Source organism: Orcinus orca, chromosome 11, assembly GCF_937001465.1.
Source record: "Orcinus orca chromosome 11, mOrcOrc1.1, whole genome shotgun sequence".
Classification (NCBI taxonomy): Eukaryota; Metazoa; Chordata; class Mammalia; order Artiodactyla; family Delphinidae; genus Orcinus; species Orcinus orca.
In genome coordinates, this window is record NC_064569.1 from 3,981,817 (window position 1) to 4,006,822 (window position 25,006).

General features: G+C 51.8%; 1 protein-coding gene across 2 annotated transcripts in view; it reads right to left on the reverse strand.

Annotated features, from left to right (window-relative positions):
• The window catches only part of TSPAN11 (tetraspanin 11), a 63,883-nt gene that overhangs the window by 34,024 nt on the left and 4,853 nt on the right, over nt 1–25,006 (reverse strand). For both annotated transcript variants that reach the window (XM_004279009.4, XM_033404258.2), the window contains exon 3: nt 3,468–3,562. In XM_004279009.4, the coding sequence (XP_004279057.1) occupies nt 3,468–3,551 (84 nt within the window). In that variant the 5' untranslated portion in view covers nt 3,552–3,562. The remainder of the gene's footprint in view (nt 1–3,467; nt 3,563–25,006) is intronic.

Sequence of the window (25,006 nt, forward strand, 5' to 3'; positions counted from 1 at the left end):
CACTGTGGACCCTGGACGCACCCCTGATATCTGGGACTCCCACATCTCTCTCTTGCCTGAATTCTCAGCCCCCATGCTCTCCCTGGGATTCTCACCCAGTCCCGTGGCTGCAACCACCATGGGGGTGGAGACGATGCCCATCTGAGACCCAGACCCCTGAGCTGACTTCTCTCACTGGGCATCTCCGCTCAGATGGTCTCCTGGCAACTCAAACGCACCACGCCAACGTGTGACCTCGCCATCTGACCCCACGCTGCTTGCCTTCCTGGGCTCCCGCTGCGGGGATGGACTTACATATCCTAGACACCTCTGCCCTCTCGACAGCATCTGATTAATGACCAAATCTTGTCAATTTTGCTTCCTAAAACCCTTGACTCTCCCCAGGTATTTGATGCTCGCTGTCACCCCCGCAGTGCAGGTCACCACCATCTGTTGTCCTGATCAGGGAAAAGCCTAGAAGGAATGTCCACAGTGGTCATTTCTGGGTAGACAGTATTATGGGTTGAACTGTGTCCCCAGGAAGATTGTTAAAGTCCTAACCCCAGTACCTGTGAATGTGACCTTATTTGGAAACAGGATCTTTGCAGATGTAATTAATTAGGGTACAGTCATTAGGATGGGCCCTAATCCTGTATGAGTGGGTCCTTACAAGAAGAAGAAAATGCTGTGTAAGGATAGAGACACACAAGAAGGACAGCATGTGATGACTGCTGTCGAAAGCCAAGGACCCCACGATGCCCGCCCCCACCAGGCACTTGCAAGAGGCAAGGAAGGTCCTACCTAGAGTCTCAGAGGGAGCGCGGCCCTGCTGACACTTGTTTCGGACTTGACTTCGGCCTCCAGAGCTGTGAGACAATCGATTTCTGTTGTCTTAAGCAACTCAATTTACGCTCCTTTGTTACAGCCCCCTAGGAGCCTAATACCCTGAGATATGGGCCATTTTTTCTTACTTATAATTTTTAGTATTTTATCGATTATTAGTGGATACATAAGACTTTATGAGCTGGAAAAGCACACTTATTACAGTAAGTCCCCGACATACAAACCTTCCAGGTGCAAGCTTTCAAAGATGCAAACGTGCATCTGGTTCCAGCAAAGGAACCAGAACCTGCACCATCAGCGTCAGGCGTGAGTGACACTGCAGCTTCCTCTGTCTCCTGTTGCTGACGACCCTTCAGCTCTACCAGCTCCCACCTCCTCTCCCTCCTCCAGTCAGTAACTCTTCCTGCCTGTTCACTCGATGCCAGCCCCTGTGTGCCAGCTGTTGTGCTGGTGCTACTGTACTTTTCAAGATACTGTACTGTAAGATTAAAAATGTTTTATTTTTTGTGTTTGTTTTTATGTATTATCTGTGTGAAAAGTGTTATCAACCTATCACAGTACAGTACTATAGAGCCGATTGTGTTGGGCACCTAGGCTAACTCTGTTGGACTTACGAACAAACTGGACTTATGAATGCGTTCTCGGAACGGAACTCGTTCGTATGTAAGGGACTTACTGTATTTTTAAAAAAATCCTCACTCAGCGAGAATCTTAAACACCCCACCGGATTTCTCTCTGAGAATCGAAACTATCTACGCCCACACAATGACCTGATCATATCACTGTGGCTTTATTATTCCACTGTCTTCATCCATACAACTTCCCTATTCCAGGAAACGCTCGCCCAGGAAGAGAAAAGTTGCAAATAAAACAAGTTCATTGTTCGTTTCGGGAACTTTGCAAAAAGCATTTAAGCAAACGGCAGATTGTTTAACTTCTGAATAGATGGCATTGTATGTCCCCTCTCCAAGACGCTTCTAAACCCTTGCCTTGCTGTGGGTACCAATCCTTAACTACTATACCATGATCCTTCCCAGTATTAAGCAATTTCATTAATCTTAGTGGAAGACTCTGAAAAGGCAAACACAGCCCAGCTTTGCCTCTGCCTTTCTGAGAGGCTTCTGAGAGCGCATCCTTTGCCATGGCAACAAGGAGACTCAGCCCTGCCTTACGAGCAGGTCGATCTGCTGGCATTTTGGGGCCTTCTACAGCTAATATACCCAAAAGACTGCATTTACTGAATGCCTTCTGTGTGCAGAGACGGAATTAAGCACTTCACATACACCATTTCAGGGCGTCTCTGAAATACACTATTAACAGATAAACTGAGGGACTTCCCTGGTGTCGCAGTGGTTAAGAATCCACCTGCCAATGCAGGGGACATGGGTTCGAGCCCTGGTCCGGGAAGATCCCACATGCCACGGAGCAACTAAGCCCGTGCGCCACAACTACAGATCCTGAGCTCTACAGCCTGCTAGCCACGACTACTGAGCCCGCGTGCCACAACTACTGAAGCCCACGCACCTAGAGCCCGTGCTCCGCAGCACGAGAAGCCACCGCGATGAGAAGCCCACGCACTGCAACGAAGAGTAACCCACGCTCGCCGCGACTAGAGAAAGCCCGCACGCACCAACGAAGACCCAACGCAGCCATAAATAAATAAATTAAAAAAATAAAAGATAAACTGAGGCACATTAAAAATGTTAAGTTGATCTGAACAAAACTCGATTTGAATCAGGCAGCATCCCATCTAGCAGATGCAAAGGAGCTCCGAGAGCCATACAAAACGAAAGACTTTTCTAGGCAGAAGGGCTGGGAACAAGGAAGTTATATTAGGCAAAACAGCGGGTTGGTCATTGCCAAATAGCTTTCGTTTAACTGGAGACACAGGCTCAGCCAGCGTAGGTGAGTTGCCTACGGCAGAGCCTGTCTGTTGACGGCAACGCCTGCACCGTTAGCCCTCTTCTGCCTCTGCTGACGGCAACGCCTGCACCGTTAGCCCCCTTCTGCCTCTGCTGACGGCAACGCCTGCACCGTTAGCCCCCTTCTGCCTCTCCAGACACATTCCAGTGTCTGGCTCTTTTGGGACCTGGTGGTATTCTGCTACCAATTATCTGGATAATTGCCTCAAGTGGACAGACTCTTTTCTTCCTGGATGACCTAGCCCGGGTGGTTTCCCCGGCAGGGAGTCGCTACAGAGACCATTCCCAATGCACAGAGGCAGCCCTGGGCCCCCCAGGACTTATGTTTCTCTGCCTCGGGCCTGGAGAATGTGAATCATAAAAGGCAAATGGGCTTCGGAGGAAAACAAGCAGTTATTTGAGGCCGTTACATTTCCCACCAGGCACTGGAGCCGCAAGTTAGCAGGGGAGGGAGAGCCAGACCTTGCGGACTGAGGCCGGGACGCAAGCTCATGGCGATGCCTGGTTGCTGTGCGGTACGGACTCCACGCCAACCTGCAGGCCGAGTCTTAGGTTCCCCCTCAGTAGCAAATGTACACGTTTGCTTTCAAGTAGGCAGAATTAGCCCCTGGGTGGTCTCTGATGTGGAAAAAATCAGCTCCAGAGAGATGACTCACAAAAAGCAAAGACGGCTTGACTCACGCGGTGCTGGAGAAGCGGGTGGCGCGTGCCGGGTTCACTTACCCAGAAGAAGAAGTTAAAGACAGCGAGTAAATACTTCAAGTAGATGGTCAGCCAGTCGTCCTGATCGACCTTGTAATGGGCCATGGTTGCTGGGCCTGCAAAGAAGACACACGTGTGACCAGGGGTCCACGGAGGCGACCTCGCCCGCCCAGAGCCAGGCGAGGTTCCCTTCAAAGGGCATCCTAGCCTGTCTGGCCGGGGACTCTCAGACTGGGGGTGTGCAGCCCCAAGCAAAGAGCAGAGAAACGCCAAGGTCACTGGACACAGAATGGAGCTGAACCACGTAGAATTTTCTAGCGCTGTGGATCTTGGTTTGGCCCTTCTGATGCAGGACTAACCTGCAAGTCTTCCTACAGACTTTGCACTGTGCTACTGTGTTCTTATTCTGCCCCCGTCTTAGCAGGGTGGCAGGACACAAGTTCACCTGTCCTGCACACACACACACACACACACACACACACGCACTCGGCGTGCCTGCCTTGCGGTGGAATCCTGTATCATTTGAACAGGACCTCTGCATGCGCAGGTGAGGCACGAGCCCCAAATCAGAGCATCTGTGCTGGAAGGGACCTCGATATCCCCAGGCCACCCCAGCACCTCGACTTTCCAAAGGAGGAAGCAGGTCGGTAGACCGAGTGGTCTGGCAGTAGGATGACAAGACCTGGAGTCTGGCTCCCGGGGTTTAAACCCTGATCTGTCACAAGGTGTGTGAGAATGTGGGTAGTTACGTAACCTCTCGTCCTCGTGCCCTCCTCTGTACCGGAGAGAATAATGATGCCCACGTGGCAGGGTTGTCTTGCAGATGAAATGGGATGATCTACGTGAGGTGTTGACCACAGTCCCTGGCACGGAGTAAGTGCTCTATACTGTTGGCTATTAATATTACATGTGGCAGGGGTTAGAACCCAGAGCGCCAGCCCTAAAATTCCTAGCCTTTGCCCCAGAACCATGCTCCTTCCCCTTGTCCCGATGCCCGCTGGTGGGCTCTCTGGGAACCGTGGCGTCAGTGGGATGAGAAGATGGGGGTTCATGTGCCCGGTGATCCTGTTTGCATCTAAATCCCAAAGCAGCCTCCGAGATCTCTCCTCGGGCTTCTCTCATTCCCTGGGCTCCCCCCCACACACGCTCTGACACTCGGAGCGTAGCTGCTCCTTTAGGAACCGTCCCCTTTAGGGGGACCTCTTTTATTCCAGACCCAGAGCAAGCAGGCCTTGGTTCTGCCCACCTCCATCTCCCTCTCCTCCATTCCCACCAGTGTCTGCTCGGGGGCCCCCGCCACTGCCCTGCCCCGCCTCTCCGCGGCTGGTGCTGGCCGGGCCCAGATTACTTCCCCTGGAGCCACCGTGCTGAGTTTTATTTCAAGCTCATGGGCTCCTGAGACAGGGCGAGAGGAAGACAGAAAAGAAGAGGTGGCTGTCTTATTTGGGATTTCTATTTGCAGACCTTGAAGAAGGTAATTTAAGACTTTGTCTTCTTGGTAAAAAAAGACAAAACCCATTTTTTTCCGATTTAGTCTGAGAGGTAGGGTGGTGGAAAAAATACAGAAGGAGAAAAAAGGAAGCCCTATAAAAAGTGTAAAAAGCGGTGCTAGATGGGGTCAGCCAGGCGACTGGACCGGGAGCTATTACACGGTCATTGTGCAGGTCACTGTGCACGAGGTCCTGACGAGGGACCCTCTGGGCCACTGGGGCCATTGGTAAACTGACCGTCTGTTTGGGGCCCAGCCCCTCCTGTCTGCATTCTCTTCTCCCTTTGCCTGGCCCTCCCCTCCCAGCCGGGGCCCACTGGACTCATGTACCAGAACCTTCTCTAGACCTGCAGACCAAGGGGTCAGGACCCTCTGAAGGAAACTGTATTTTTAAAAGAGTTCAGGCAGATGACAGGATTTAACAAAAGAAACATATTTCTAATGGTAAAGTTTCGGCCCTGAGGGGTAGAGAAGACAGAAGCCCACGGTGCTGTGGAATGGCAGGGTCAGCAAAAACCTCTGGACTCACTTAATCCAACCTTCTGCAGAAGGAATGAGGAAATTAATACGTGTCTGAGTTAAGACTCATTTTCAAATGACCTCTCTCAAGTCACATGGCTAATGGTTGCCTGACCCCCTGTTCTGTGCTCCTTACACAGGACCCTACCATACGTGGGGCCCTATGCTAGGGCTGGCAGAGGCCCCCAAAGAAGTGTCAGAACCTTGTCATTTCCCGGCTGTGTGACCTTGAGCAAGTTACTTAATTTCTCTGTGCAGCTAATTTACTGAGCACTTACTACGTGCCAAGCCCACGATTAAGTGCTTTACACGGGCCATCTTGTTCCAGCTTCCCAACAGCCCTATGAAGTAGGGTTATTCCCATTCCTTTTGCAAGATAAGGAAACTGAAGCTCCCACAGGTTAAATAAGCTGTCCAAGTCACAGAGCAAGTAAGTGGCAAAGCCCGAACAGAACAAGGAGCTTCTGACTCAGCCCAAGCTCTTACCCACCATGCAGTGCTCTCAGGACCAGAGCTGCCAGGGGGAGGGAGCAAGGAGGACCGAGGTTGCTGACTTCCTTAATAGCTGTTCTCCCCTCTAGATTAGGACAAGAATCCCCCATTTTAGTTGGGTACTTGGCCCCCTGGAGCAGACGACACTCCCTAGCCTCTCTTCCTTCTGGGTACAGCCAGGATTAACTGCTCGCAAAAGGCACGGAAGCAGAAGCAGTGTATGCAACTTAAGGTATCATTTTTGGGTGTATGTTTCGTGTGCGTTTGAGAAGGTGAATCCTGTCACTGTAGGGAGCAGAGTTCTATGGGCGTCAATTAGGTTAAATTTGGTAACTGCAATTTTCACAGCTACATCTTCGCTGATTTCATGTCTGCTTGTTCTACTGTCTATTGAAAAAAGTACATCAGACTCCCACTAGGACCATGAATTTGTATATCCATCCTTGAACTGTTCATTTTTTTCTTTTAAAAAATTTTTATTGAAATACAGTTGATTTACAATGTTGTGTTAGTTTCAGGTGTACAGCAAAGTGATTCCATTATATATATACTCTTTTTCAGATTCTTTTCCATTACAGGCTATTACAAGATATGGAGTATAGTTCCCTGTGCTATACTGTTGGTTAACTCTGTTCATTTTTGCTGCATATATTTTGCAGCTATTTTATGTAGTACATTTAGATTTGGAGTTGTGATATCATCCTGGTGGATCAATCTCTATCATTAGTAAATGTCATTCTCTGTCTCTAATAATCAGAAATATCCTTAAAGTGAGGAGAGGCATGTCTCTCTTCACCCCTTCCTTCTTCTAGTTGGTTGGAATGCTGATGTAATGGCTGGAGCTCCAGCAGCCATTTTGAGGCATGAGCTGGAAAGCATGATTTGAAAAGTGTAGAGCAATAAGTTCAAAGAACCTGGATCTCAGATGATTTTGGAGCTGCCACACCATCCATGGGCTGCTCACCTCCAGACTTAGTTTATATGAGAGAACAAAAAACTTGTAGCTTCTTTAAGGTACATGGTTGAATATTCTATTACCCATAGCTAACTTCACCCTGATGTGGTAGATGGAGTGGTGGGTACAAAGGTCTGCCAGAGCACGTGAGCAGGGGCACTGAGGATGGGGCAGCCAGGACGGGTGGTGATGTTGGGCAGTGGCCACAGGCTCTTTTAACTTTACACTCGATCACTAAAATGTTTTGAGCACACCCCATAAATATGTATATTTATTTATAAATTTTATTCATGTACTATTATAGATCTATATGGTAAACATCATCAAATTCATCAAAAAGCTTAATTTTGCTTTTTTTTTTTTAAGATGAAAATAATTAGGAAGAGGAATTCTAAGTAGATAGTCTGTCTCCACTTTGGGGCCAACTGATGCAGGCTTTAAAATGGAGGGGTGAGAAGTGTACAGGTAGGTAGGGGTCAGATCGTGAGCAGCTAAGCCCCAGAACTTGGACTCATGTCCTCAAGTGATGAGAACCACAGGAAAGCACGCAGCGAGGCAGTCCCTTGATGAGACCTGCATTTCAGAAAGAGTTCCCTGGCAGGGGCAGAACAGGGCTGGGGCCAACTGGGTGCTTGGGGACCAGTTAAGCAGTTGGTACAGTTGGTGCTGATGTCCAAGAAGGGGACAGGGGGGTCTGAACCAGGCCCGGGGCAGCGGGATGGAGAGCAGGGGACAGACATGGACAGGCAGGCCATGTGTACAGCTAGGAGGAGAAGCAGGAAAGACCTCATCAGCCTTGGGGAGACGCATGCACGAGCGAGCGGGCCGGAGGAGAACAGGCGAGTGCGGGGCCGGCCACAGCACCACGGGCTGCCGAGAGAGCCAATCACAGAGCGTGGCAGGGCTCACCTTTTCCAGAGCAGCATCAGCGGAGGATGACTCGGGTCAGGAACCCAGGAGTGGGGGCGGTGGGGGGGGGCGGGATCTGGAGACCCAAGGTAGATATTTACAAATGAGAAGGCGAGGGAAGCAGCTACAAGGCCTAGTTGAGGTTGAGAAGTGTCTTTGCATTGGAAAGAAGGGAGATTTGCATGCTCATTTCACTGGGAAAGATTCCCAGCCACCACTAAACCCTCCTGCCTAGTGACTGGGGATGAGTGGACCGGCTGAAGGTGGGGGGAGCAGAAGAGCCCGTTTCTCCCAAGTGGTTCCAGATGGGGCCTGGCAGGCAGCCATCCTCATGTATTCTCCTCCCCTGGCCCTTCTTTCACCCCAGTTTTCCTCAGCCCTTCCCTGTGATTATGAGCAGGGGCAGGGGCGGGGGGTGGGGGGTAGGAGGGAGGGAATGGCCACGGCAGCCCCGGGAGAGGGGAAAGTGAACCCAAGCTGCCTGACTGGCCTTATCTCTCCCCCACCTCCATCTCCCCCACCAAGGGACTGGAGGAACCAGGGCTTCGGATCACCCTCCAGGACCATTTTCCCTGAGCTCTGAGGAGTGTCATGAGCCCCATTTCAGCCAAGGACGTCTCTTCTTTGGCCTTGTAACTGGCCTGCTGCCCCCACCCCCGGCCCCTTCCCGGGCCCGCCCCTGAATCTGGAACCTTGCCCACTGACCGCAGCAGTTTGTCTAGGTCCTTATTAGTACCTTTTTGTGCTGCGAACAGGCTGATTGACTTTGGACACTTCCTGGCTCTGTCCCTTCACCGTCTCCCAGGCTCAGGCAAGCAGCCCCCCTCCCCTGGGTGTCTGTTTTCCCATCTGTGGGGCGGGGCAGCCGTTCTCAGGAGCATCAGAATCTGGAGGGCTGGTCGACAGGGACAGCTCAGCCCAGGGTGTCCGACTCATCAGGACTGGGGTGGGACCCTGGAGAACAGACTCCCGGGCAGGACGACCAGCTATGTGATTTGCCCAGGCCTGAGGGATTGCTCGGAACGCTGGACTTTCAGGGCTGAACCTGGACCACCCGGAGTGAAGTAGGGGGGTGGTCACCCGACTCCCAGATGCTGCCACTGGTCTGGGGACCACACTCCGAGTCGGTGTTCTCCAAAGCCCCTTCCAGTTCTCCAAGTCCATGGCCTGCACAGTGTAATTACCCTGTGATTACCCTTTGCATCTGAACAGACGTAACTGAGCGGGTGGGGCGGAGCCCCAGGGTGGGTGCACCCTCTCACACAAAGTCCACATTTAGGACGAAGATTTCCCGGACAGCCTGGTGATGCAGCCTCGGGGCGCCGGGTCTCCAGGCCAAAGCTCTGACTGCAGAACAAAGCTGGGATTCAGGGAGAGCCAGCAGGCCTGGGGGCCTGTGCTGTAGGACATCTCAGAAAGGCTGCCTCAAATGCCTTGATGGTGAAGGATGGATCTGGGGACCGGCGTCAGGCCGGATACGTAAAATTATTGGCCCTGAGACCTGGGGGGCATCGTCTCTTCTACGGCTTCTCGCCACCCCCCCCCCCCCCCGAGAGAATGAGTCTCTAAGTGCAGAGAAGATGAGGGACACGTAGGCAGAACCCCGTCGGCTGGCTGGATGTGCCGAAGTCCCGGTGGGCAGGGCAGGGCTCAGCCAGAGGGAGAGACCAGAGCAGAGTGGACCACGCTGGGCGCTGGGGGAGGGCTGCAGAGGGCAGGCGGGTGCCTGGGACCTGACCGTATAGATACGAGGCTCTGTCGGCCCCTGGGCCAGCTGCATCCTTTGCTCATTCAACAGACACGCATCAAGTCCCCACCGTGTGCCAGGAGCTGTACATAGAACCCCTGGAGTTTGCCCTTAAGGAGCTGACAGCAGCCGTGGGGCTGGGGCGCAGGCACACATATAACCTCCAGACCCTGCCCGTGGCCCAGAGGAAGTGGCACATGGATCCTGCCAGGTTGTGATGGGGGCGGAGTGGGGGGCATTAAACCTGGTCCTTGAGGACAGGCAGGGCTTCCGCACGGGGAGGCTGCTCAGCCAGAGGGGACAGCATGAGCAGAGGCAGGACACTGCGGCAGCAGAAAATCCTAGAAGGTCAGGTCAGGGGCCAGGGGTCAATCCGGTTGGCCGCACTCGGTGTGACTTTTCCCTCCCCACACGCTCTCTACTCCTGGGCTCTCACCAACCTCTTGTTCTCTGCCTGCTCCGGTTAGCACAAGCTCAGGCTGCGGGTGCCCTGCCTCTTCATGCCCTGAGGGCGGACTGCCCCATACTCGGGGGTGGAGGGGGAGCTTGGTGTTTCTAAAATAAAGACAAAGCCAGTATATTTGCTGTGGAAAAACTAGCTCCACCCTCCCCCTCAGTTAAATAAGTCCCACTTTCCTCCTCTGGGTTCTTGGTCAACAAGAGGCCAGGCCTGTGTGGCGGTCAAAGAGGTGGAAAGGAAAAAACAGTCCAAGTGGTTTAACCCGTAACTGAATTTAGGCTTCAAGTGAACCCTGGTTGCAATCCCCGCATGTGTGCCCCTTCTTTGCTCTCCTGCCCCTCTGTTTAATTTCCACGTGCCTGAGACCCTATTCCTGGTGGGTGGAGAGTCCCTCTGCAGGGGTCAGAGAAGTGAGGCTTCCTCGGGCCTCTGAATGGGACAGCTGAAGGGGAAGCATCCCTGGCTCGGCCCTGAGGAAGCCGGGCTCTGGGGGTGGGGTAGGGGTGACACACTGGGGCCAAAGTCACACTGCAGATTAGTGGCAGGACAGGGAGCTGGCCTTCTGTCTCCATGGCCACCAATAGGATTTTGAGGGGCTTCCCTGGTGGCGCAGTGGTTGAGAGTCCGCCTGCCGATGCAGGGGACACGGGTTCGTGCCCCGGTCCGGGAAGATCCCACATGCCACGGAGCGGCTGGGCCCGTGAGCCATGGCCGCTGAGCCTGCGCATCTGGAGCCTGTGCTCCGCAACGGGAGAGGCCACAACAGTGAGAGGCCCGCGCACCGCAAAATAAATAAATAAAAAGAAAACCCTCAGCACCCAGAACTCTTAGTCTTTATCCCCAGAGATTCATGTTTTCCTAAGTACGGGACTATTTTTTGCTTCATTTGCAGGTGCCAACGTGCATTCAGTGAATTAGTCAGGGCTGTGTTCAGAACCTGAGGCAGGTGGTTTCGCTGCCTTCTGACTCTCTACATTTATACATACACAGAGTCTTTGGAAGTTCTGCCTGTAGGCGAGTATCACCCTCTGCTGTTTTTCCTGGGTCCTTTTTAAAAAAATCTCAGTCTGACCCATGAAATGAGGGCTTCCCCAGTGCTTATGAAAGGAATGAGTGAACAAACAAAAACAGTTCTAGTCAGTGGGTCAGAAGATCCTGGTGTGAATACCAGCTGTCACCTACAGCAGCGTGACCCTGGGCAAGTCACAGGACCTCTGGGCCTCAGCTTCCTCCTTTGTGAAATGGAGCTGATGCTGGTCCAACTTTGCCTCCCTTGCAGGTTGGCTGTGAGGATCAAATGGGCTGAAGAATTTGCAAGAACTGTGTGTACTGGTTTTTACAGCCTCAGTGCCATGCCAGGGTAAAGGCATTATTACAACCAACCCCCAAGAGGTCCTTGAATGAAGAACAAGGTGTGGGTAACTCTATGGAATACATCAGCCAGAGGCCATGTATCCGATCGTTGGGGATACAGTCTTAAAGCCTCTGTATCTAAGCCCACTTGCCTACTCGTGGACTCCACTTAGATGGCCATGACAGGAGACCTTGTCCCCAGGTGACCAGGAAAAATTCAACTGCAGAAGATCAAGACCTTACTTTAAAAAAGTAGATTGGTTCAGACAGGATAGTCATTTTAAAAGAAGGGCGGATACAAATATTAATGATATTTAACTAAGGCTAATCTTGAGATTAACCTTAAAATCATGAGAACCTACCAACTAACCAGTTGTGGAAGAAGGCAAGGTAAGAATGATAAAGAATTATACTCTCTACAGAATTACAGGGAAATCAATTTGAGATTATACATCAGAAGGCAACTGAGAGCTGCCGGGGACCTTTACCAAGGGTTATCCTAGAAACAGTGCAGTTGACACCATGTAGGTGTCTATTTACCATGTTTAAGTATAAAACTGTAAAATATATATTTGGACATTATTTTTCCTAGTCTTCTCTTTCTTTTTATCATTCATCAATACCTCCCTTTCTAAGTTCTGTTTCACCCAAATGTGTCTCTAAAATGCAATTTTTGTATAACCTTCTGCTAGATGGGTTGGTCTAAGTTTCATTTGAAAGTCTTCTAAACTCTCCTACATTGGTCATCTGAAATTTTCCAGTTTGTACTGGCATTTTGCTTGAAAGTATGGCAAAAATCATTTTTTCTATACCTTTTTCTTAAAAGGTAGAAATAGATGAATGTTATCACTCATTTGTGGTATTTTAGTGTGAATTTGTTAAATCGGATGATTTCCTATTTTTCTAAATTTTTAATATTGAAGTTTAATAAATATATAGTAAAGCACAGAGGTCTTAAGTGTATAGCTTGATGATCTTTTTCAAAGTGAATACATGCATTTAAGGCTATGTATTTCCCCCTGAGTACTGCTTTGGCTGCTTTCTGCACATTTTAATTTGTCATATTTTCACTATTCATTTCAAAGTATTTTCTAACCCTCACTGCAGTTTCTTTTTTGATCCAAGATTATATGTATGTTGATTGATTTTTCAGACATTTGGAGAATGTTTTAGTTGTGCTTTTCTTGTTGATTTCTGGCGTATTCTACTGTGGCTGGAGAATATGCTCTGTATAACTTCAGTCCTTTGAAATTTGTTGAGACTTGCTTTATGGCCCAGAAAACTGTTTCTTTCAGTGAATGTTCCATGTGTGTTGAAAAGAGTGTATACTCTCCAGTTTTGTTAAGTATGTCGTTAAAACATATATTCCTACTGGAAAAAAAAGAAGGGGGAAAAAGGAAAGGGTTTTGGTGAACATTAAGCACCTCATCTCAGTTCTCAATACGGCAAGATGCTGTGAAAGAAACATCCTCTGTTGGGTGGGAGAAGGGGCTCCAGGGGAGGGCTGCTGCCTAGGGGGCCTGTGGGTGGGGCTCCATGGGATAGCATGGCTAGCCCTCTGCCATCAAAGCAGGGCTAATGAGGTCATTAAGCCCAGAGAGTGAAGGATGTCGCCCCTACCCATTCCCTCCCTTCTCATAACCCCTCTGCCCCTATGCAGGATTTAAGGAGGACTGGGCTTGGCATCCAGAGACCTGGGTTCTTGTCCCATTTCTGTTTCCTAAGTTGCTCTGTGACTTTGGGCCTCAGTTTTTCTCATCTATAAAACTGCAATGACTCTGTCTCCCTTACTGAGATGGGTAAAGTTGCAACTCCATTGCAGGACTTACTGCTGTCACGTAATTTCTGCATCACCTGAGGCTCCGTGTGTGTGATCGTGTGCCTACAAATAACAAGGGCCAATACTTATTGATCATGTACCACATGTCAGGTATGGTCCTAAGCCTTTTGGAACGGTCCCCTCTTTTAATTCTCCTAGTAACCCCATGAGCAGACATGAGCATCACCCCACGTGACAGATGAGGAAAGGGAGACAAAGGTTATAGAGCCTGCCTGGGCCAGGCTGTCAGTAAGGAGGGGGTGGGATTCAGAGTCATGCAGACTGGCTTCAAAGTGGACTCTTCTCAGGGGGACCATATGCTCCACTTTGCCCACCCAATGCCAGTTTCTCTGGACAGCCCCGGTTCACACCTATTGTCTTGGCATGACTATTTGCAGGGACCTTTTCACTTAAAAAAATATCCCGGTTTGGATGTTCATTCAGTCCTGGCTCTTCACCACTATCTTAAATTGGGTGTCAACAGTATTCAATATTTCTCGAGCCCCTGACTCTTTCTGCCCCGATCCCCTCCACACACTATAGGTTTCTCCAACCCACATGCTCTGACACTCAGGGTCACCAACCCTACTGAGAAGCATAAGGTGTTTCCCTTAACCACAGCATCTGCTAAGACCTGAGCTCAGCCTGTATCCTAAGCATGCCCCTCGGCACCTGACCTGAGGGTGTCACGGGATAGGGAAGGAATGAATGAACGGATGAACATATGCACCAGAGAGCCACGTGAAAGCCCCTGCGCGCTCCAAGAGTTATAGAAATATTTCCCACAAGTTCCCCAGGACACCTGGGTCAGAGGTGATGAAAAGGAGAGAAGCAGAACCTGCACCATCCTTTCCTCGGCCCGAGGCACGCGAGTGTGGAGGACGTTTCGCGTGGAGGGTTCAGCACAGGCTCAGCACCTCCCAACAGGCCTCCCGGGACGTCCTGCCCAAGCCACCCACGGACCTTCTCTGTCCTCTCCACGCCACCCTCTTCTTCCCCTCATCTTTCAAGGCCAGCCCCAGGTGAGAAACACAGACCTATGTCCATGGTACATCAAAGTAGAAAAACCCTTCTGAAAATAAAACAAATGAGGCACAAATGGGACCAGGACGGTTCCACTGGGGGGAAACACCTGGACACACAGGTGCTCCCTAGAGAAGCCCGACCTCAGAAGAAACCACAGGCTTTGAAAATGAACGAGCATCAGCCCCTCCTCCGACCCCCATGCACCCTGTGGGCTCCAGCCCTTAGGGATGGGAAAGCCCACAGCCCCTAAGGGCCGCCCCAGGGGGATCTCAGGGCTGAAAAATACACTGGCTTCTTCCCCCTCCTCCTACAGAAGGCTCAGCATCGCGGCGGCGTGTGCACGCGCTGGGTCTGAAAGTAGCTCATGAAATAAACAAACGCCAGACCCGAGGGAGGCAGGTCGTTCTGCTCTGCGCCAGAAACGTGTGCTTCCCCACTCATGGAGACGAGACGTTTGAGGGCACAGAGAAGCCGTCTCCAGCCCCAGCGCCTTGCCCAGGTTCTGGCCGGCAGCCCCCAAAGCCCAGCCCCCTGTAACTTCGGCCAGTGAAGAGCGGTGGGCCCCTCACTGGGGCCAGGTCTTCAACGGCTCAGCGAAGCCAGTGCTATCACCTCTATTTTATAAACAGGGAGGCTGAGGCTCCCCTGGCACACCGAAACATCAGGTCGTGGTGTCAGGGAAGCTAAGGTCAGGGCTCCTCAGGTCTGAGCTTTCCGTAAGTCACCTCCATCCGGAGTTGACTTTCCTGTCCTGTCTCGGGGCACCTCCCGAGAAGCCTTGCATAGCAAGGACGGAGGCTCAGAGGTGGCCCATGCAGGGCGAGCTCAGGATCTGTAAGGCAAGGAACAGTGGCAGCAGGGAGTCCTGAGAGCCCAGGCTGCCGGGACTCAGCAGAGGGTGGGACGTGGGGGTGAGACAGAGACAGAGCGTCACCCAACTTCCAGGGGAGCCGCACACATCAGAGTCCCCATGAGTGGCTGCCCCGGGACCGAGCAGGTGTGCACGGCTGCTCACTTAACAAGCTGCTCACCTGCCTTCTCTCTCTCCCTTCCCGTAAACCAGGCTCCTTACCACCCTCCTTCCCTGCCAAGCCTGGGTGCCCTCCTTCTCAAGGGACCAGCTGGGTGAAATCCTGACTTTTACTGGAGCCAGGCAGGGACTGGGCAGCACAATACACAGTGGGAGGGCAGTGGGGTGGGTGTCTCAGGGTTGGGCTGCCCAAGCCCCGTGAGGGTGGGCAGTGAGGGTGGGAAGACGTGTGGGGGCTGGTACACCTGACTACTCCCCACCCCATAGATCCTTTTAAACATACAAACTAAACTGTGACCTGTAGGCAGATATCCTCCCCTTTTTCTAGAGGAGGAGAGGTGCATTGAAACTTACTTTAGTTTGATTCACCAGGTAGTCAAGACGGCTAGTGTTCGACCAAAAGCTGTCCTCCCCTCCTTCCATTATAATGGAGTTGGAGCTGGGTACATGGCCACTGAACCAGTGGCTACATTTCCCAACCGTCTAAGTGGCTGTATCTGGCTGTGTAGTAGTTTTTGACAGAGGAACGTGAGTAGAAATGCTACTTCCAAGCCTGAGCCTTAAAATATTGCCCCTGCACATCTCCACCATCTTCCCCCCTCCCAAGAACTGGGCCACAGATGTGCCTGAAACCCAGTTTCAACCACACAGACGAGGACAGCCCCTCAGAGCAATGGTTCTTTAACTGTAGAGTCTATTAGAATCCCCTGGAAGGCTTTTACAAACACAGGTTTCTGGGCCCACCCCCGGGGCCCCGCCCTGGTCATTTGCTTTTCCAACAAGCTTCTGCTGGTCTGGGGACCACACACTGCGCGTGGGGATGGTTGAGACAGAAGATCCCTGCAGGACCTCATGGAGCAGGACAGCCTGCCTACCCTGGACCATTCCAAGAGAGAAAAACACATTTTGTTCTTTAAGCCACTGTCCTGTGAGGTGTCTGATACAGCCATTCAGCCTTGCCTCTAACTGAATTGTATCCTAGGGGTGACACTCTTCTCTGTATGACATCCCATTGAAAAAGAAGAAAAAAATTCTGTTCCAAGTCCACCTCCAGGGGCCGCAAATTCCTCCTTGATCGGATACACACAGAGCCAGGATGCAATCTCAGGTGTACGATTCCCAAACTAGACCGAATCGCTATGCATGCTCTCTCCCAGGTCTCGCATGTTCCCCTGAATCAAATTATCGCCAGATCCCCTTCTCTTCACCACCAAGGTCTGAAGCCTCGCGTCCTCATCCAGTCCTTCTGCAGCCGCCACGGCCCGCACAGGTGGACCGGGCTAGGGGAGCAGCGGAAGCTGATGAGACGTGAGGCCCTAAACCCACCAAGGAAAATCACCGCCGCTCTGAACTAAGACCGCAGGGTTTTAATTCTGATACACTGGGTCTCAAAAGTACCTTTAAAAAGAACAATGCACTGCTGTCAGATGTACTTACTGCTCCCACTAAAACCAGCTTAATTATAGCGAAGAACACAGTCTATAATTTTTCCCACACTCAGAGATGGATCTATATTATAACTTCCCTGATCTTTTTGAATGAATGGATTAAGCTTTCCACCAAGAAAGAGCTGCTCTTTTCATCACCCACGTGGAGACACACGCGTGAGGCCCTGTGCAGGCGCGGGGGGCTGCTTGGCCATGACCCCCAGGGAAGGCTGGTGTTCAGCACGAGGGGGACTGGGTTGGGGAAAACATGTGTCCTGGACCCCAGGCGAGGGACAGGCGCCGAGGGCTGTCCTCCCCGTGATTCGCAGAGAGTGATGCTAGGAATGTCCGCTAATGGACACGGTGTGGTGTGTACAGAGGCATCGGCAGATGGGGGAGGGCAGGGCCCAGGGGATCTAACTCAGGGTGCCCCTTGCTGTGCACCAGCACGTGGGCAGGTCCCTACCCCTCTGTGTGCCTCTGTCTTTATCTACACAATGAGGACGCTGGTGTTCTAACAGGACATTCTTTTAAGTAAATTTTCTGGTAGAACCTCAACATATAAAACAGATAAACTGCAGCTTCTCTGGCAGAAGGGGTGTGTTAAGCCCCTTCCCCATCCAAGCTCACTCGATCACTGTCTCCCCTCCCCACTCCCCCAAAGCCCGAACCACAAAGAAACCCGCTCTAGCGCTCTCTGAGACCATGCAGGCATGAGCTTCTTTATGCTTTAACTCCATAGCCACCCTGCACTGTCCATGGTCAGATGAGCCAGGGGAGAGCTGGCGGGGGGGGGGGTCTAAATCCCAGGAATCTATATCATAGACCCAGAAGATATTTCTAGAACTGAAAGTGACGTCCGAGATCATCTGAGGAGTCTTTCACTTGACAGACGGTTCGGCGTGTGATGGTCCCCGTTGGCCTCAACCCCACCCTACTCTTTCTCTTTCTCTTTCTATTGTGGCAAACTACACATAACATAAACTTTACCACTGTCACTACCTCAGGTCACTTGCACAGATATATAATAAGGCCAGTGGGTGAGCAGCTCTCAGCAGGACGAGAGGCCAGCGCTCTTAGCGCCCCCAGCCCACAGACAAGGAAACTCACTGGGGGGCACACGAGCCAGTCTGAAATACAAATCCACCTCCTCATCCACTCCCTGTGCTGCTCCCCCGTCTCCCAGACAGCGTGGCACGTCGTCCTGCCCAGGCTCCCAGTGCCGGGTCCCCCAGGAGCACGTCCTGGTTTGGGTCCTGCCGGGCCGGTTCACTATGTGGGCTGCCCTCCAGTTCTGGCCGTGGCATCGGGCTTCGCTGATTCGTGCCCAGCTCCCGGCTGATGGTGAGAGCATCTCCGCCAGGAGGCTTCTGCTCTGCTCTGCTCCGTGCCCTCGGCTTGGGCCTGGGGACCCCGGGTCAGGAGGACTGGCCCCTTCTCTCCCCCCAAGGCGGCTCCCAGTGCATCTGACTCACACTGTCCAGGCCCTGGACTCAGCCAGGGAGCCTGAGCCTGGGCTGGGTCTTTGGAAGCTGCACCGGGACCCTGGGGGCTGAGGCCATGTGACCAGGGCTGGGCAAAAAGGCTGCCAACCGCACACAGGCCCAGAGGAGGCGGCGGCCAGAGATGCCAGCCAGGCGGTTCTGCTCCAGCCCCGCTGGTGCAGGTTAGGCTGGAAGCATCGGAAGCAGGTCTTCCCATCACTCCGCCATCCACCCATCGGTGGTCCAGCCGACACCCGGGTGCTAGTGCCTTGTAGAAATCAGAGAAGGTTGGAAGGGCTGGGTGAACATGACCCTGAGAGTGGAGGGAACCCCCCCACACCCACAGCCCTCCAGTGAGCCTGGCAGAAGCGGGGGACAGTCTGGGCCTGTGGGCCTCCCAAGCTTGGATTCGGGGCTCACAATGGAGCTGGAGGAACTGGGGGTGATGCTGTTCTTAGAGACCAGGGTGCACTTCCTCCGTTGTGGGTACTGAGCAGGGAAGGGGTAAGACACACTCCTCATAGTCTAGAGCAGGGGTCCTCAACCCCCCGGGGCTGTGGCCTGTTAGGAACCGGGCCGCACAGCGGGAGGTGAGCGGTGGGCGGGCGGGCGAGCGAAGCGTCACCTGCCGCTCCCCACTGCTCGCATCACCGCCTGAACCGTCCACCTGCCGCTCCCCACCGCTCGCATCACCTCCTGAACCGTCCACCTGCCGCTCCCCACCGCTCGCATCACCGCCTGAACCATCCACCCGCCCCCCGACCCCCACCCGGCCATGGAAAAATTGCCTTCCATGAAACCAGTCCCTGGTGCCAAAAAGGTTGGGGACCACCGGTCCAGATGGTGCAGGAAACAATCGGGGCCCATTAACAATGGTCCCAGCCCTCAGACTCAAGAAGGACTTGCCACCAGGCTTGACTCGGGGACCCAAGTCCCCGGACATGGACGCTCTGACGACACTGCTACCCCCGCCCCCAGCATGGTTCTCTGATGTTTGGTTTGGGCTTTCACATACACGGAGGGAAAATTAACGTCACCCGTACCAGCTGTGTGACCTTGGGTAGGTCACCCAAGTACCTGAGCCAGTCTCCCCCTCCGCCCTCCAGGGGTAAGAGGGTGCGGACCTCCGAGACAGTGACCATGAAGGCCAGGAAGTGTGGGTGAAGCGCAGCTTGCCCCTCCCCCCATCACACCAGCAGCAGCAGTGCCTCCGTCGAGGGGATGATCGATGGCGGTCTGAAGGCTTTGTGGCTCTAAGGGACTAGCCAGGCTGCAGGGGCGATGCTCTGGCGGGCAGGAGGGGCCCTGGAGAAGCCTATATCATGGTGCACGTGACTTTGGCTTACGGACATTCACAACCTGCTCCTGGGAGTCAGAAAGGCACAGACACTCCTTTACAGGCATCGGGAAATTAAAAAAAAAAAAAAAAAAAAGCCCAAATGACACAAAAACTCATCTCTGTTCCCAGAGATGATTGGTACAATTTCTCATTTGCTTTCAAAACAGTGCCTGTCTTGTCTCTGGAGCGGGACACCATGGCTGAGAAGTAAGCCTGAAAGACCATTCCTTCCAAGGAGTTATGACGTGGAGGCCCCTGAAACTATATGGAAAAATGTTACTATTTACGTGCTGGGGTCCCATAGGCTTTAGCACATCCCCAAAGGGGTTTATGACTTTGCTCCACAAAAAGGTTAAGGTTCCTTCTTTGGGTAGGTACAGATAAGACCTGAACTATGAACTCCTACGGGAAGGGCTGTGTCTTAGACACAGGCTCAGAGACCCCGTTGGCCCCAAGGATGCAGCAGAGGCCAAGCTGGGGAGGAAGCCAGGTGTCCCGGGTATCCAGACCCCGCTTCAACTTGCTTTCTGCCAGACACACGGATGGTGTACCTATGTGCGTGTGTGTGCAAGGCTGCGGGAGAGGACGTTCATGCATCCAATTCTAAACTCCAATTTTCACTTTGGGTCTTGGATGTAAATCTGCTAGGTCTTAAGTCCAGGAGATGATGTAATTTATCAAAGAGAGTTTGGAAGCTGCTAAGCTCCCTGATAAATAAGCCATGTTTCTTCATCCCAGGTCTGTGAAAACATATTTTCTACGGACTTAGAAACCTCCCCCCACCTTGGAAAGTATTAGAATCTTCCCCCTGCAGGAGAGCCAAGCATACAGAAACTTGTCTTTTTAGAGATACTTGACCTTTCTGGGCAAGGAAATAATGTACGCACATGGCAACTAACCAGCAACCCCCGCACTGTTACCCTAATTCTTTCCAAAAAAGAACTGTAGTTCCATGAGTTCCAGAGGGAGGATGTTATAGAAACGGACTTGGCATCAGAATATCCTAGCTATTGCCCACATCGGCTCCCTAGTCGGGTACCAATTACATCATCACCAGGAGCATCACTACCCATTGTTCCCAAGGTCTGGAAAGCTGCCCGCATGTCCCAGGTCTAGAAGGTGGCGAAGAGACTTCTTAGACACCAGTTCACCCTCACGTGTTGGCCAGGGAGGCCCAGAGGGTGGAGGCCATTTCTCCACTCTCACCAGGTAAGAGCTGGGACTCAAACCCATATCTCTGGTCCTCAGTCCTAGTTTGGGGGTTGCGGGGAGCTGCAGACTCACAGCGCTGCCCCACGGTCATGATCTCTGAGCTCTTGCTGCCTCTGGTCACAACCAAGGCCACCAACACCAGAACAGCAGGAGCTAAGGAGCGTATAGTGCCCTGGAGACGCAAAAACTCTAAAAGGACGCCTTGTTACTACTGATGGCGATGATAGTATGTAATATGTAAAATCTATCAATTTAGCTGCTAATTTTCCAAATGAGGAAGGAGGAATTTAAGAACCCAGCCAGCTCTGTGGGGAGCAACTGCATTTTTGACAACCCAGATGGAGTCTTTATCCCTGGATGCTCGTGTGCCTCTGGCCCTTGAATTCTTTCTAAGATAGCACATCGGCAATCACACCCTTCCAAGGACACCCAGGACACTGGGCAAGGCTTGGGAGAACTGGGAGTAATTGCTTTACATGTTCATAGGCTCCCCAGCTTAGATTTACTGAAATGCCACATCATGCCTGACTGTGGGCAAGCTTCCCCTCCACTTCCACCGATCTTGAGGCCAGACATCCCCGGGTTTGTCAGCTGCGGGATTTGGGGAAAGTCTTTAACCTCTCTGAGCCTCAACATTCACAACTATAAAATGGGGATAAGAGCACTGCGATGACTGTAGGAGATAATGTATGTTAAAGCCTATCACAGTGCCTGGCACATAGCAGGACATCAGTAGGTTCTAATCCCTGTGACATTTTTACAAATGCCCCATGGGCTACATTGTTGGAGGGCCAGCAGTTGGGGTGAAGTATCCTGGGGGGATCTGCCTTCCCTTGAGGGAGTGGTTGGGAGAACAGAATTCACCCTCAGTTATGAGGTGATGGTCAGCAATACAGCCTTCCGACTTCCCAGGCATGTAATGTTCATTTAAATGATTTCAAGATAGCTCAGAAGTGTGCTTAAATCCCTGCATTTACCAAATGGGTACCTTCTATAAGTTAATGTACTAAAAGACAATCATATCTGTAGTAATGGAAAATAGCGCCCAAAGCTAAAATTGCTATTTATGATATCTGTTAAGGATAACATGATTGTTGTAGGTGGTAGTGTTATTCTAGTCCCAAGCTCTGCTTCCTGCAACCATTTCACCTCCCAGGGCCTTGGTTGTGTATAAAATAACAACTACAGTTATGTCCAGCCTTGAAATAACCTTCGAGGCCTTGCTATCTCCTCCTGCTGGCTTCCTCCTGTCTTGCCTTCTCCACCTAACCATCTCTGACGTTCGCCTGCAAACAGGAAGGTTTAGGTTTGAAAGGCCAAGCCGAAGAGCAGTGGTCTCAAACTTGAGGTGCATCAGAATCCCCTGGGGGGCTGGTTAAAACGCAGTTTGCTCCCCGCCTCCCCCCAAGAGTTCCTGAGTTGGCAGGTCAGGTGGGGTCCTGAATTTTGCATTTCTAACCAGCTGGGGGATGTTGACACTGCAGACACTGCAGGTCGAAGACCTCGCTTTGAGAATTACTGCCTTAGGGCAGTGATTTTCAACCTTAGCTGCACTAGGACACCCTCCCCACCCCTCCCGCCAAGGAATGTAAAAACCCTCATTTACAGGCTTCACCCCAGGTGAACTCGGTCGGGATCTCAGAGGGGAGCAGCCCAGAGACCCTGGCTCAGAGGCTAAGCTTCCCTCCAGCCGCAGCGCCCACATCCAGAGCCCTGGGTGCGCTGAGCTGTCCACGGTCACAGCCTGGGGCTGACGGCTATGGCCCAGCAAACCATTTTTGCACGGGACCAGTACAAATGTTTCAGGCTTTGCGGGCCTCTGGCCTCTGCTGTATGTCCTTCTTTGTTTTTTGTTTGTTTCAGCCCTTTAAAAAGGTAAAAATCGGGGCTTCCCTGGTGGCGCAGTGGTTGAGAGTCCGCCTGCCGATGCAGGGGACATGGGTTCGTGCCCCGGTCTGGGAAGATCCCACATGCCGTGGAGCGGCTGGGCCCGTGAGCCATGGCCGCTGAGCCTGCACGTCCGGAGCCTCTGCTCCGCAACGGGAGAGGCCACAGCAGTGAGAGGCCCGCGTACCGCAAAAAAAAAAAAGGTAAAAATCATCCTCAGCTTGCAGGTCATCCAAAAACAGTTTGCAGAGCCCTGGAGAACAGCCCGTTATGCAATTATTAAATCTATGATGGAAACAGCAACTCACAATCAGCATTAATCATACAGTAAATTAAAACCAAGGTAGAAGGCAGACCGATTCAAAGGGACTAAATGTACGATGTAAACATGGTTTCTCCTGCTAATCTTTTACTTGTTATCATCGCTGTTTCTTTCTAACCCAGTTTTTCTTTCTACATTAAAAAGGGAGGGGGGGTGGTAGAGGCAGGACAGGAATAAAGATGCAGACGTAGAGAATGGACTTGAGGACACGGGGAGGGGGAAGGGTAAGCTGGGACGAAGGGAGAGAGCTGCATGGACATATAAACACTACCAAATGTAAAATAGATAGCTAGTGGGAAGCAGCCGCATAGCACAGGGACATCAGCTCGGTGCTTTGTGACCCCCTAGAGGGGTGGGATAGGGAGGGTGGGAGGAGGGAGACGCAAGAGGGAGGGGATATGGGGATATATGTGTATGTATAGCTGATTCACTTTGTGATACAGCAACAACTAACACACCATTGTAAAGCAATGATACTCCAAAAAAGATGTTAAAAAAAAAAGGGGGCGGGTGGGCTTCCTTCCACCCTCCTCCAGCTCACGGTACCAGTACCTGCTTCCTAGAACTTGCTTGGAACTTTCGGTTTCCAGCAACTTAAAAGCCCTCAGCGACGTGCTCAGAGCTGTCAGAAAGTGCAAACTGCCTTCTGAGTATTTCATTCTCTCCCAGGGCTCCTGGTTCTAACTTCCTGTCTCACCCTCTCTGCCCACAGACAGAGGAGTTTCTTTCTTCTGGAATAAAATTCCTGGCTTCCCTAAGCCTCTGTGTGTGCAAAGCCCACTCCAAACTGTGGAGTCACATGGCACCTGCACGTGGCCCCTTCTCCCCCTCCCCCTCCTCTCCAACCCTGAGAGCCCTGGGTCCCTGGTCACTAGGCCACTCCCTCCTCTGTCCCAACCTATCTGCTCAGTTTGGGCATAAAAATAATCGTACCCGGAGCAGCTGGTGAGCGTCTCTGAACGGGCCTCAGAACTCCTAGAGGCTTTGTGCTTTCCAATCTGTTCCAGACCTCAGACGAAATGGACAACACCCACCTCTACTCCTTTCCTTTGTTCTTTTCTTCTGAACCTTTAAAAACCCCTAGAACCTGTTAGTGAATGACCTAAGCTGACTTTTAAAAAATGTAAATGATTTAAAGCAGGAGGGTGGAGGCCTGGAAAGGAAACGGCAGCCTCCAGCATTTTCCAAAGATATAAATCACAAGCAGGGATCCGAGGGCACTTACCCAGCCCACTTGTTTAAAGGATTAGTTCTGCCCTAACTGGGCCACCATCCACAACTGTGACCCACAGGAGGGTCCTCGCTGGCTTCCTGGGCCAAAAACAAGTCTAGCCTCCCAGGGCCCCGTGCCTGGTTTAATGCTCGGCTGTTTCATCTCAGAATTCTTAATAATTTATCTTTGAACCTGTGTTTTGTAAGTGAAGTCTCATGGGACGGTGGGCATGAATGTGAGCTGGGGAGATACACACAGTATATGGACCCACTGTTCCTTGCTGCCGCATTTGACCTGGTGCTCCTGATGCCCCAGGAGCACAGAATCCCAGGGCATCCTTGATGCGCGGGGTTCAGAAAGCCTCAGAGAGAGTACAGGTAAGGAGTCACGTCCATGACAGAGCAGCCCGGGAGGCCAGGCTCCCTGCTGGAACCCGAGCTTGATTCAAAGCCGACAGAAAGCTGTGCATTCTGAGAAACGCCAACAACCAAGGGCATCCTGGGATAGCCTGTCTTTCCCGATTTCTGCTACCTCCTGCATTACTCACCCACTTACACTGAAAATGATGACACAGGAGGAAAGGAAGGACAGCCTTTTCCTTTTCCCTTCTGTCCCTCCTTCACCACTAGGCCAAAGGTGGTGTGTGTTGATGGAACGTGTGTGTATCAAGAAGTGAAACAAAAACACCTGAGTTAGTTTCTTGCCCCATGTCTACTGTCCTGGTAGGAACAAAATACACGTGCACATACGAGCTGTGAAATAGGAATCGTGTCATTTTGGTGTTTCAACGTATGAGTGAAATGCGCATCTATTTACATTTAAAACAGGCGTTGCACAATATAAAGGCGAATGTAAAATTCATGCAAGTCATTCAAAA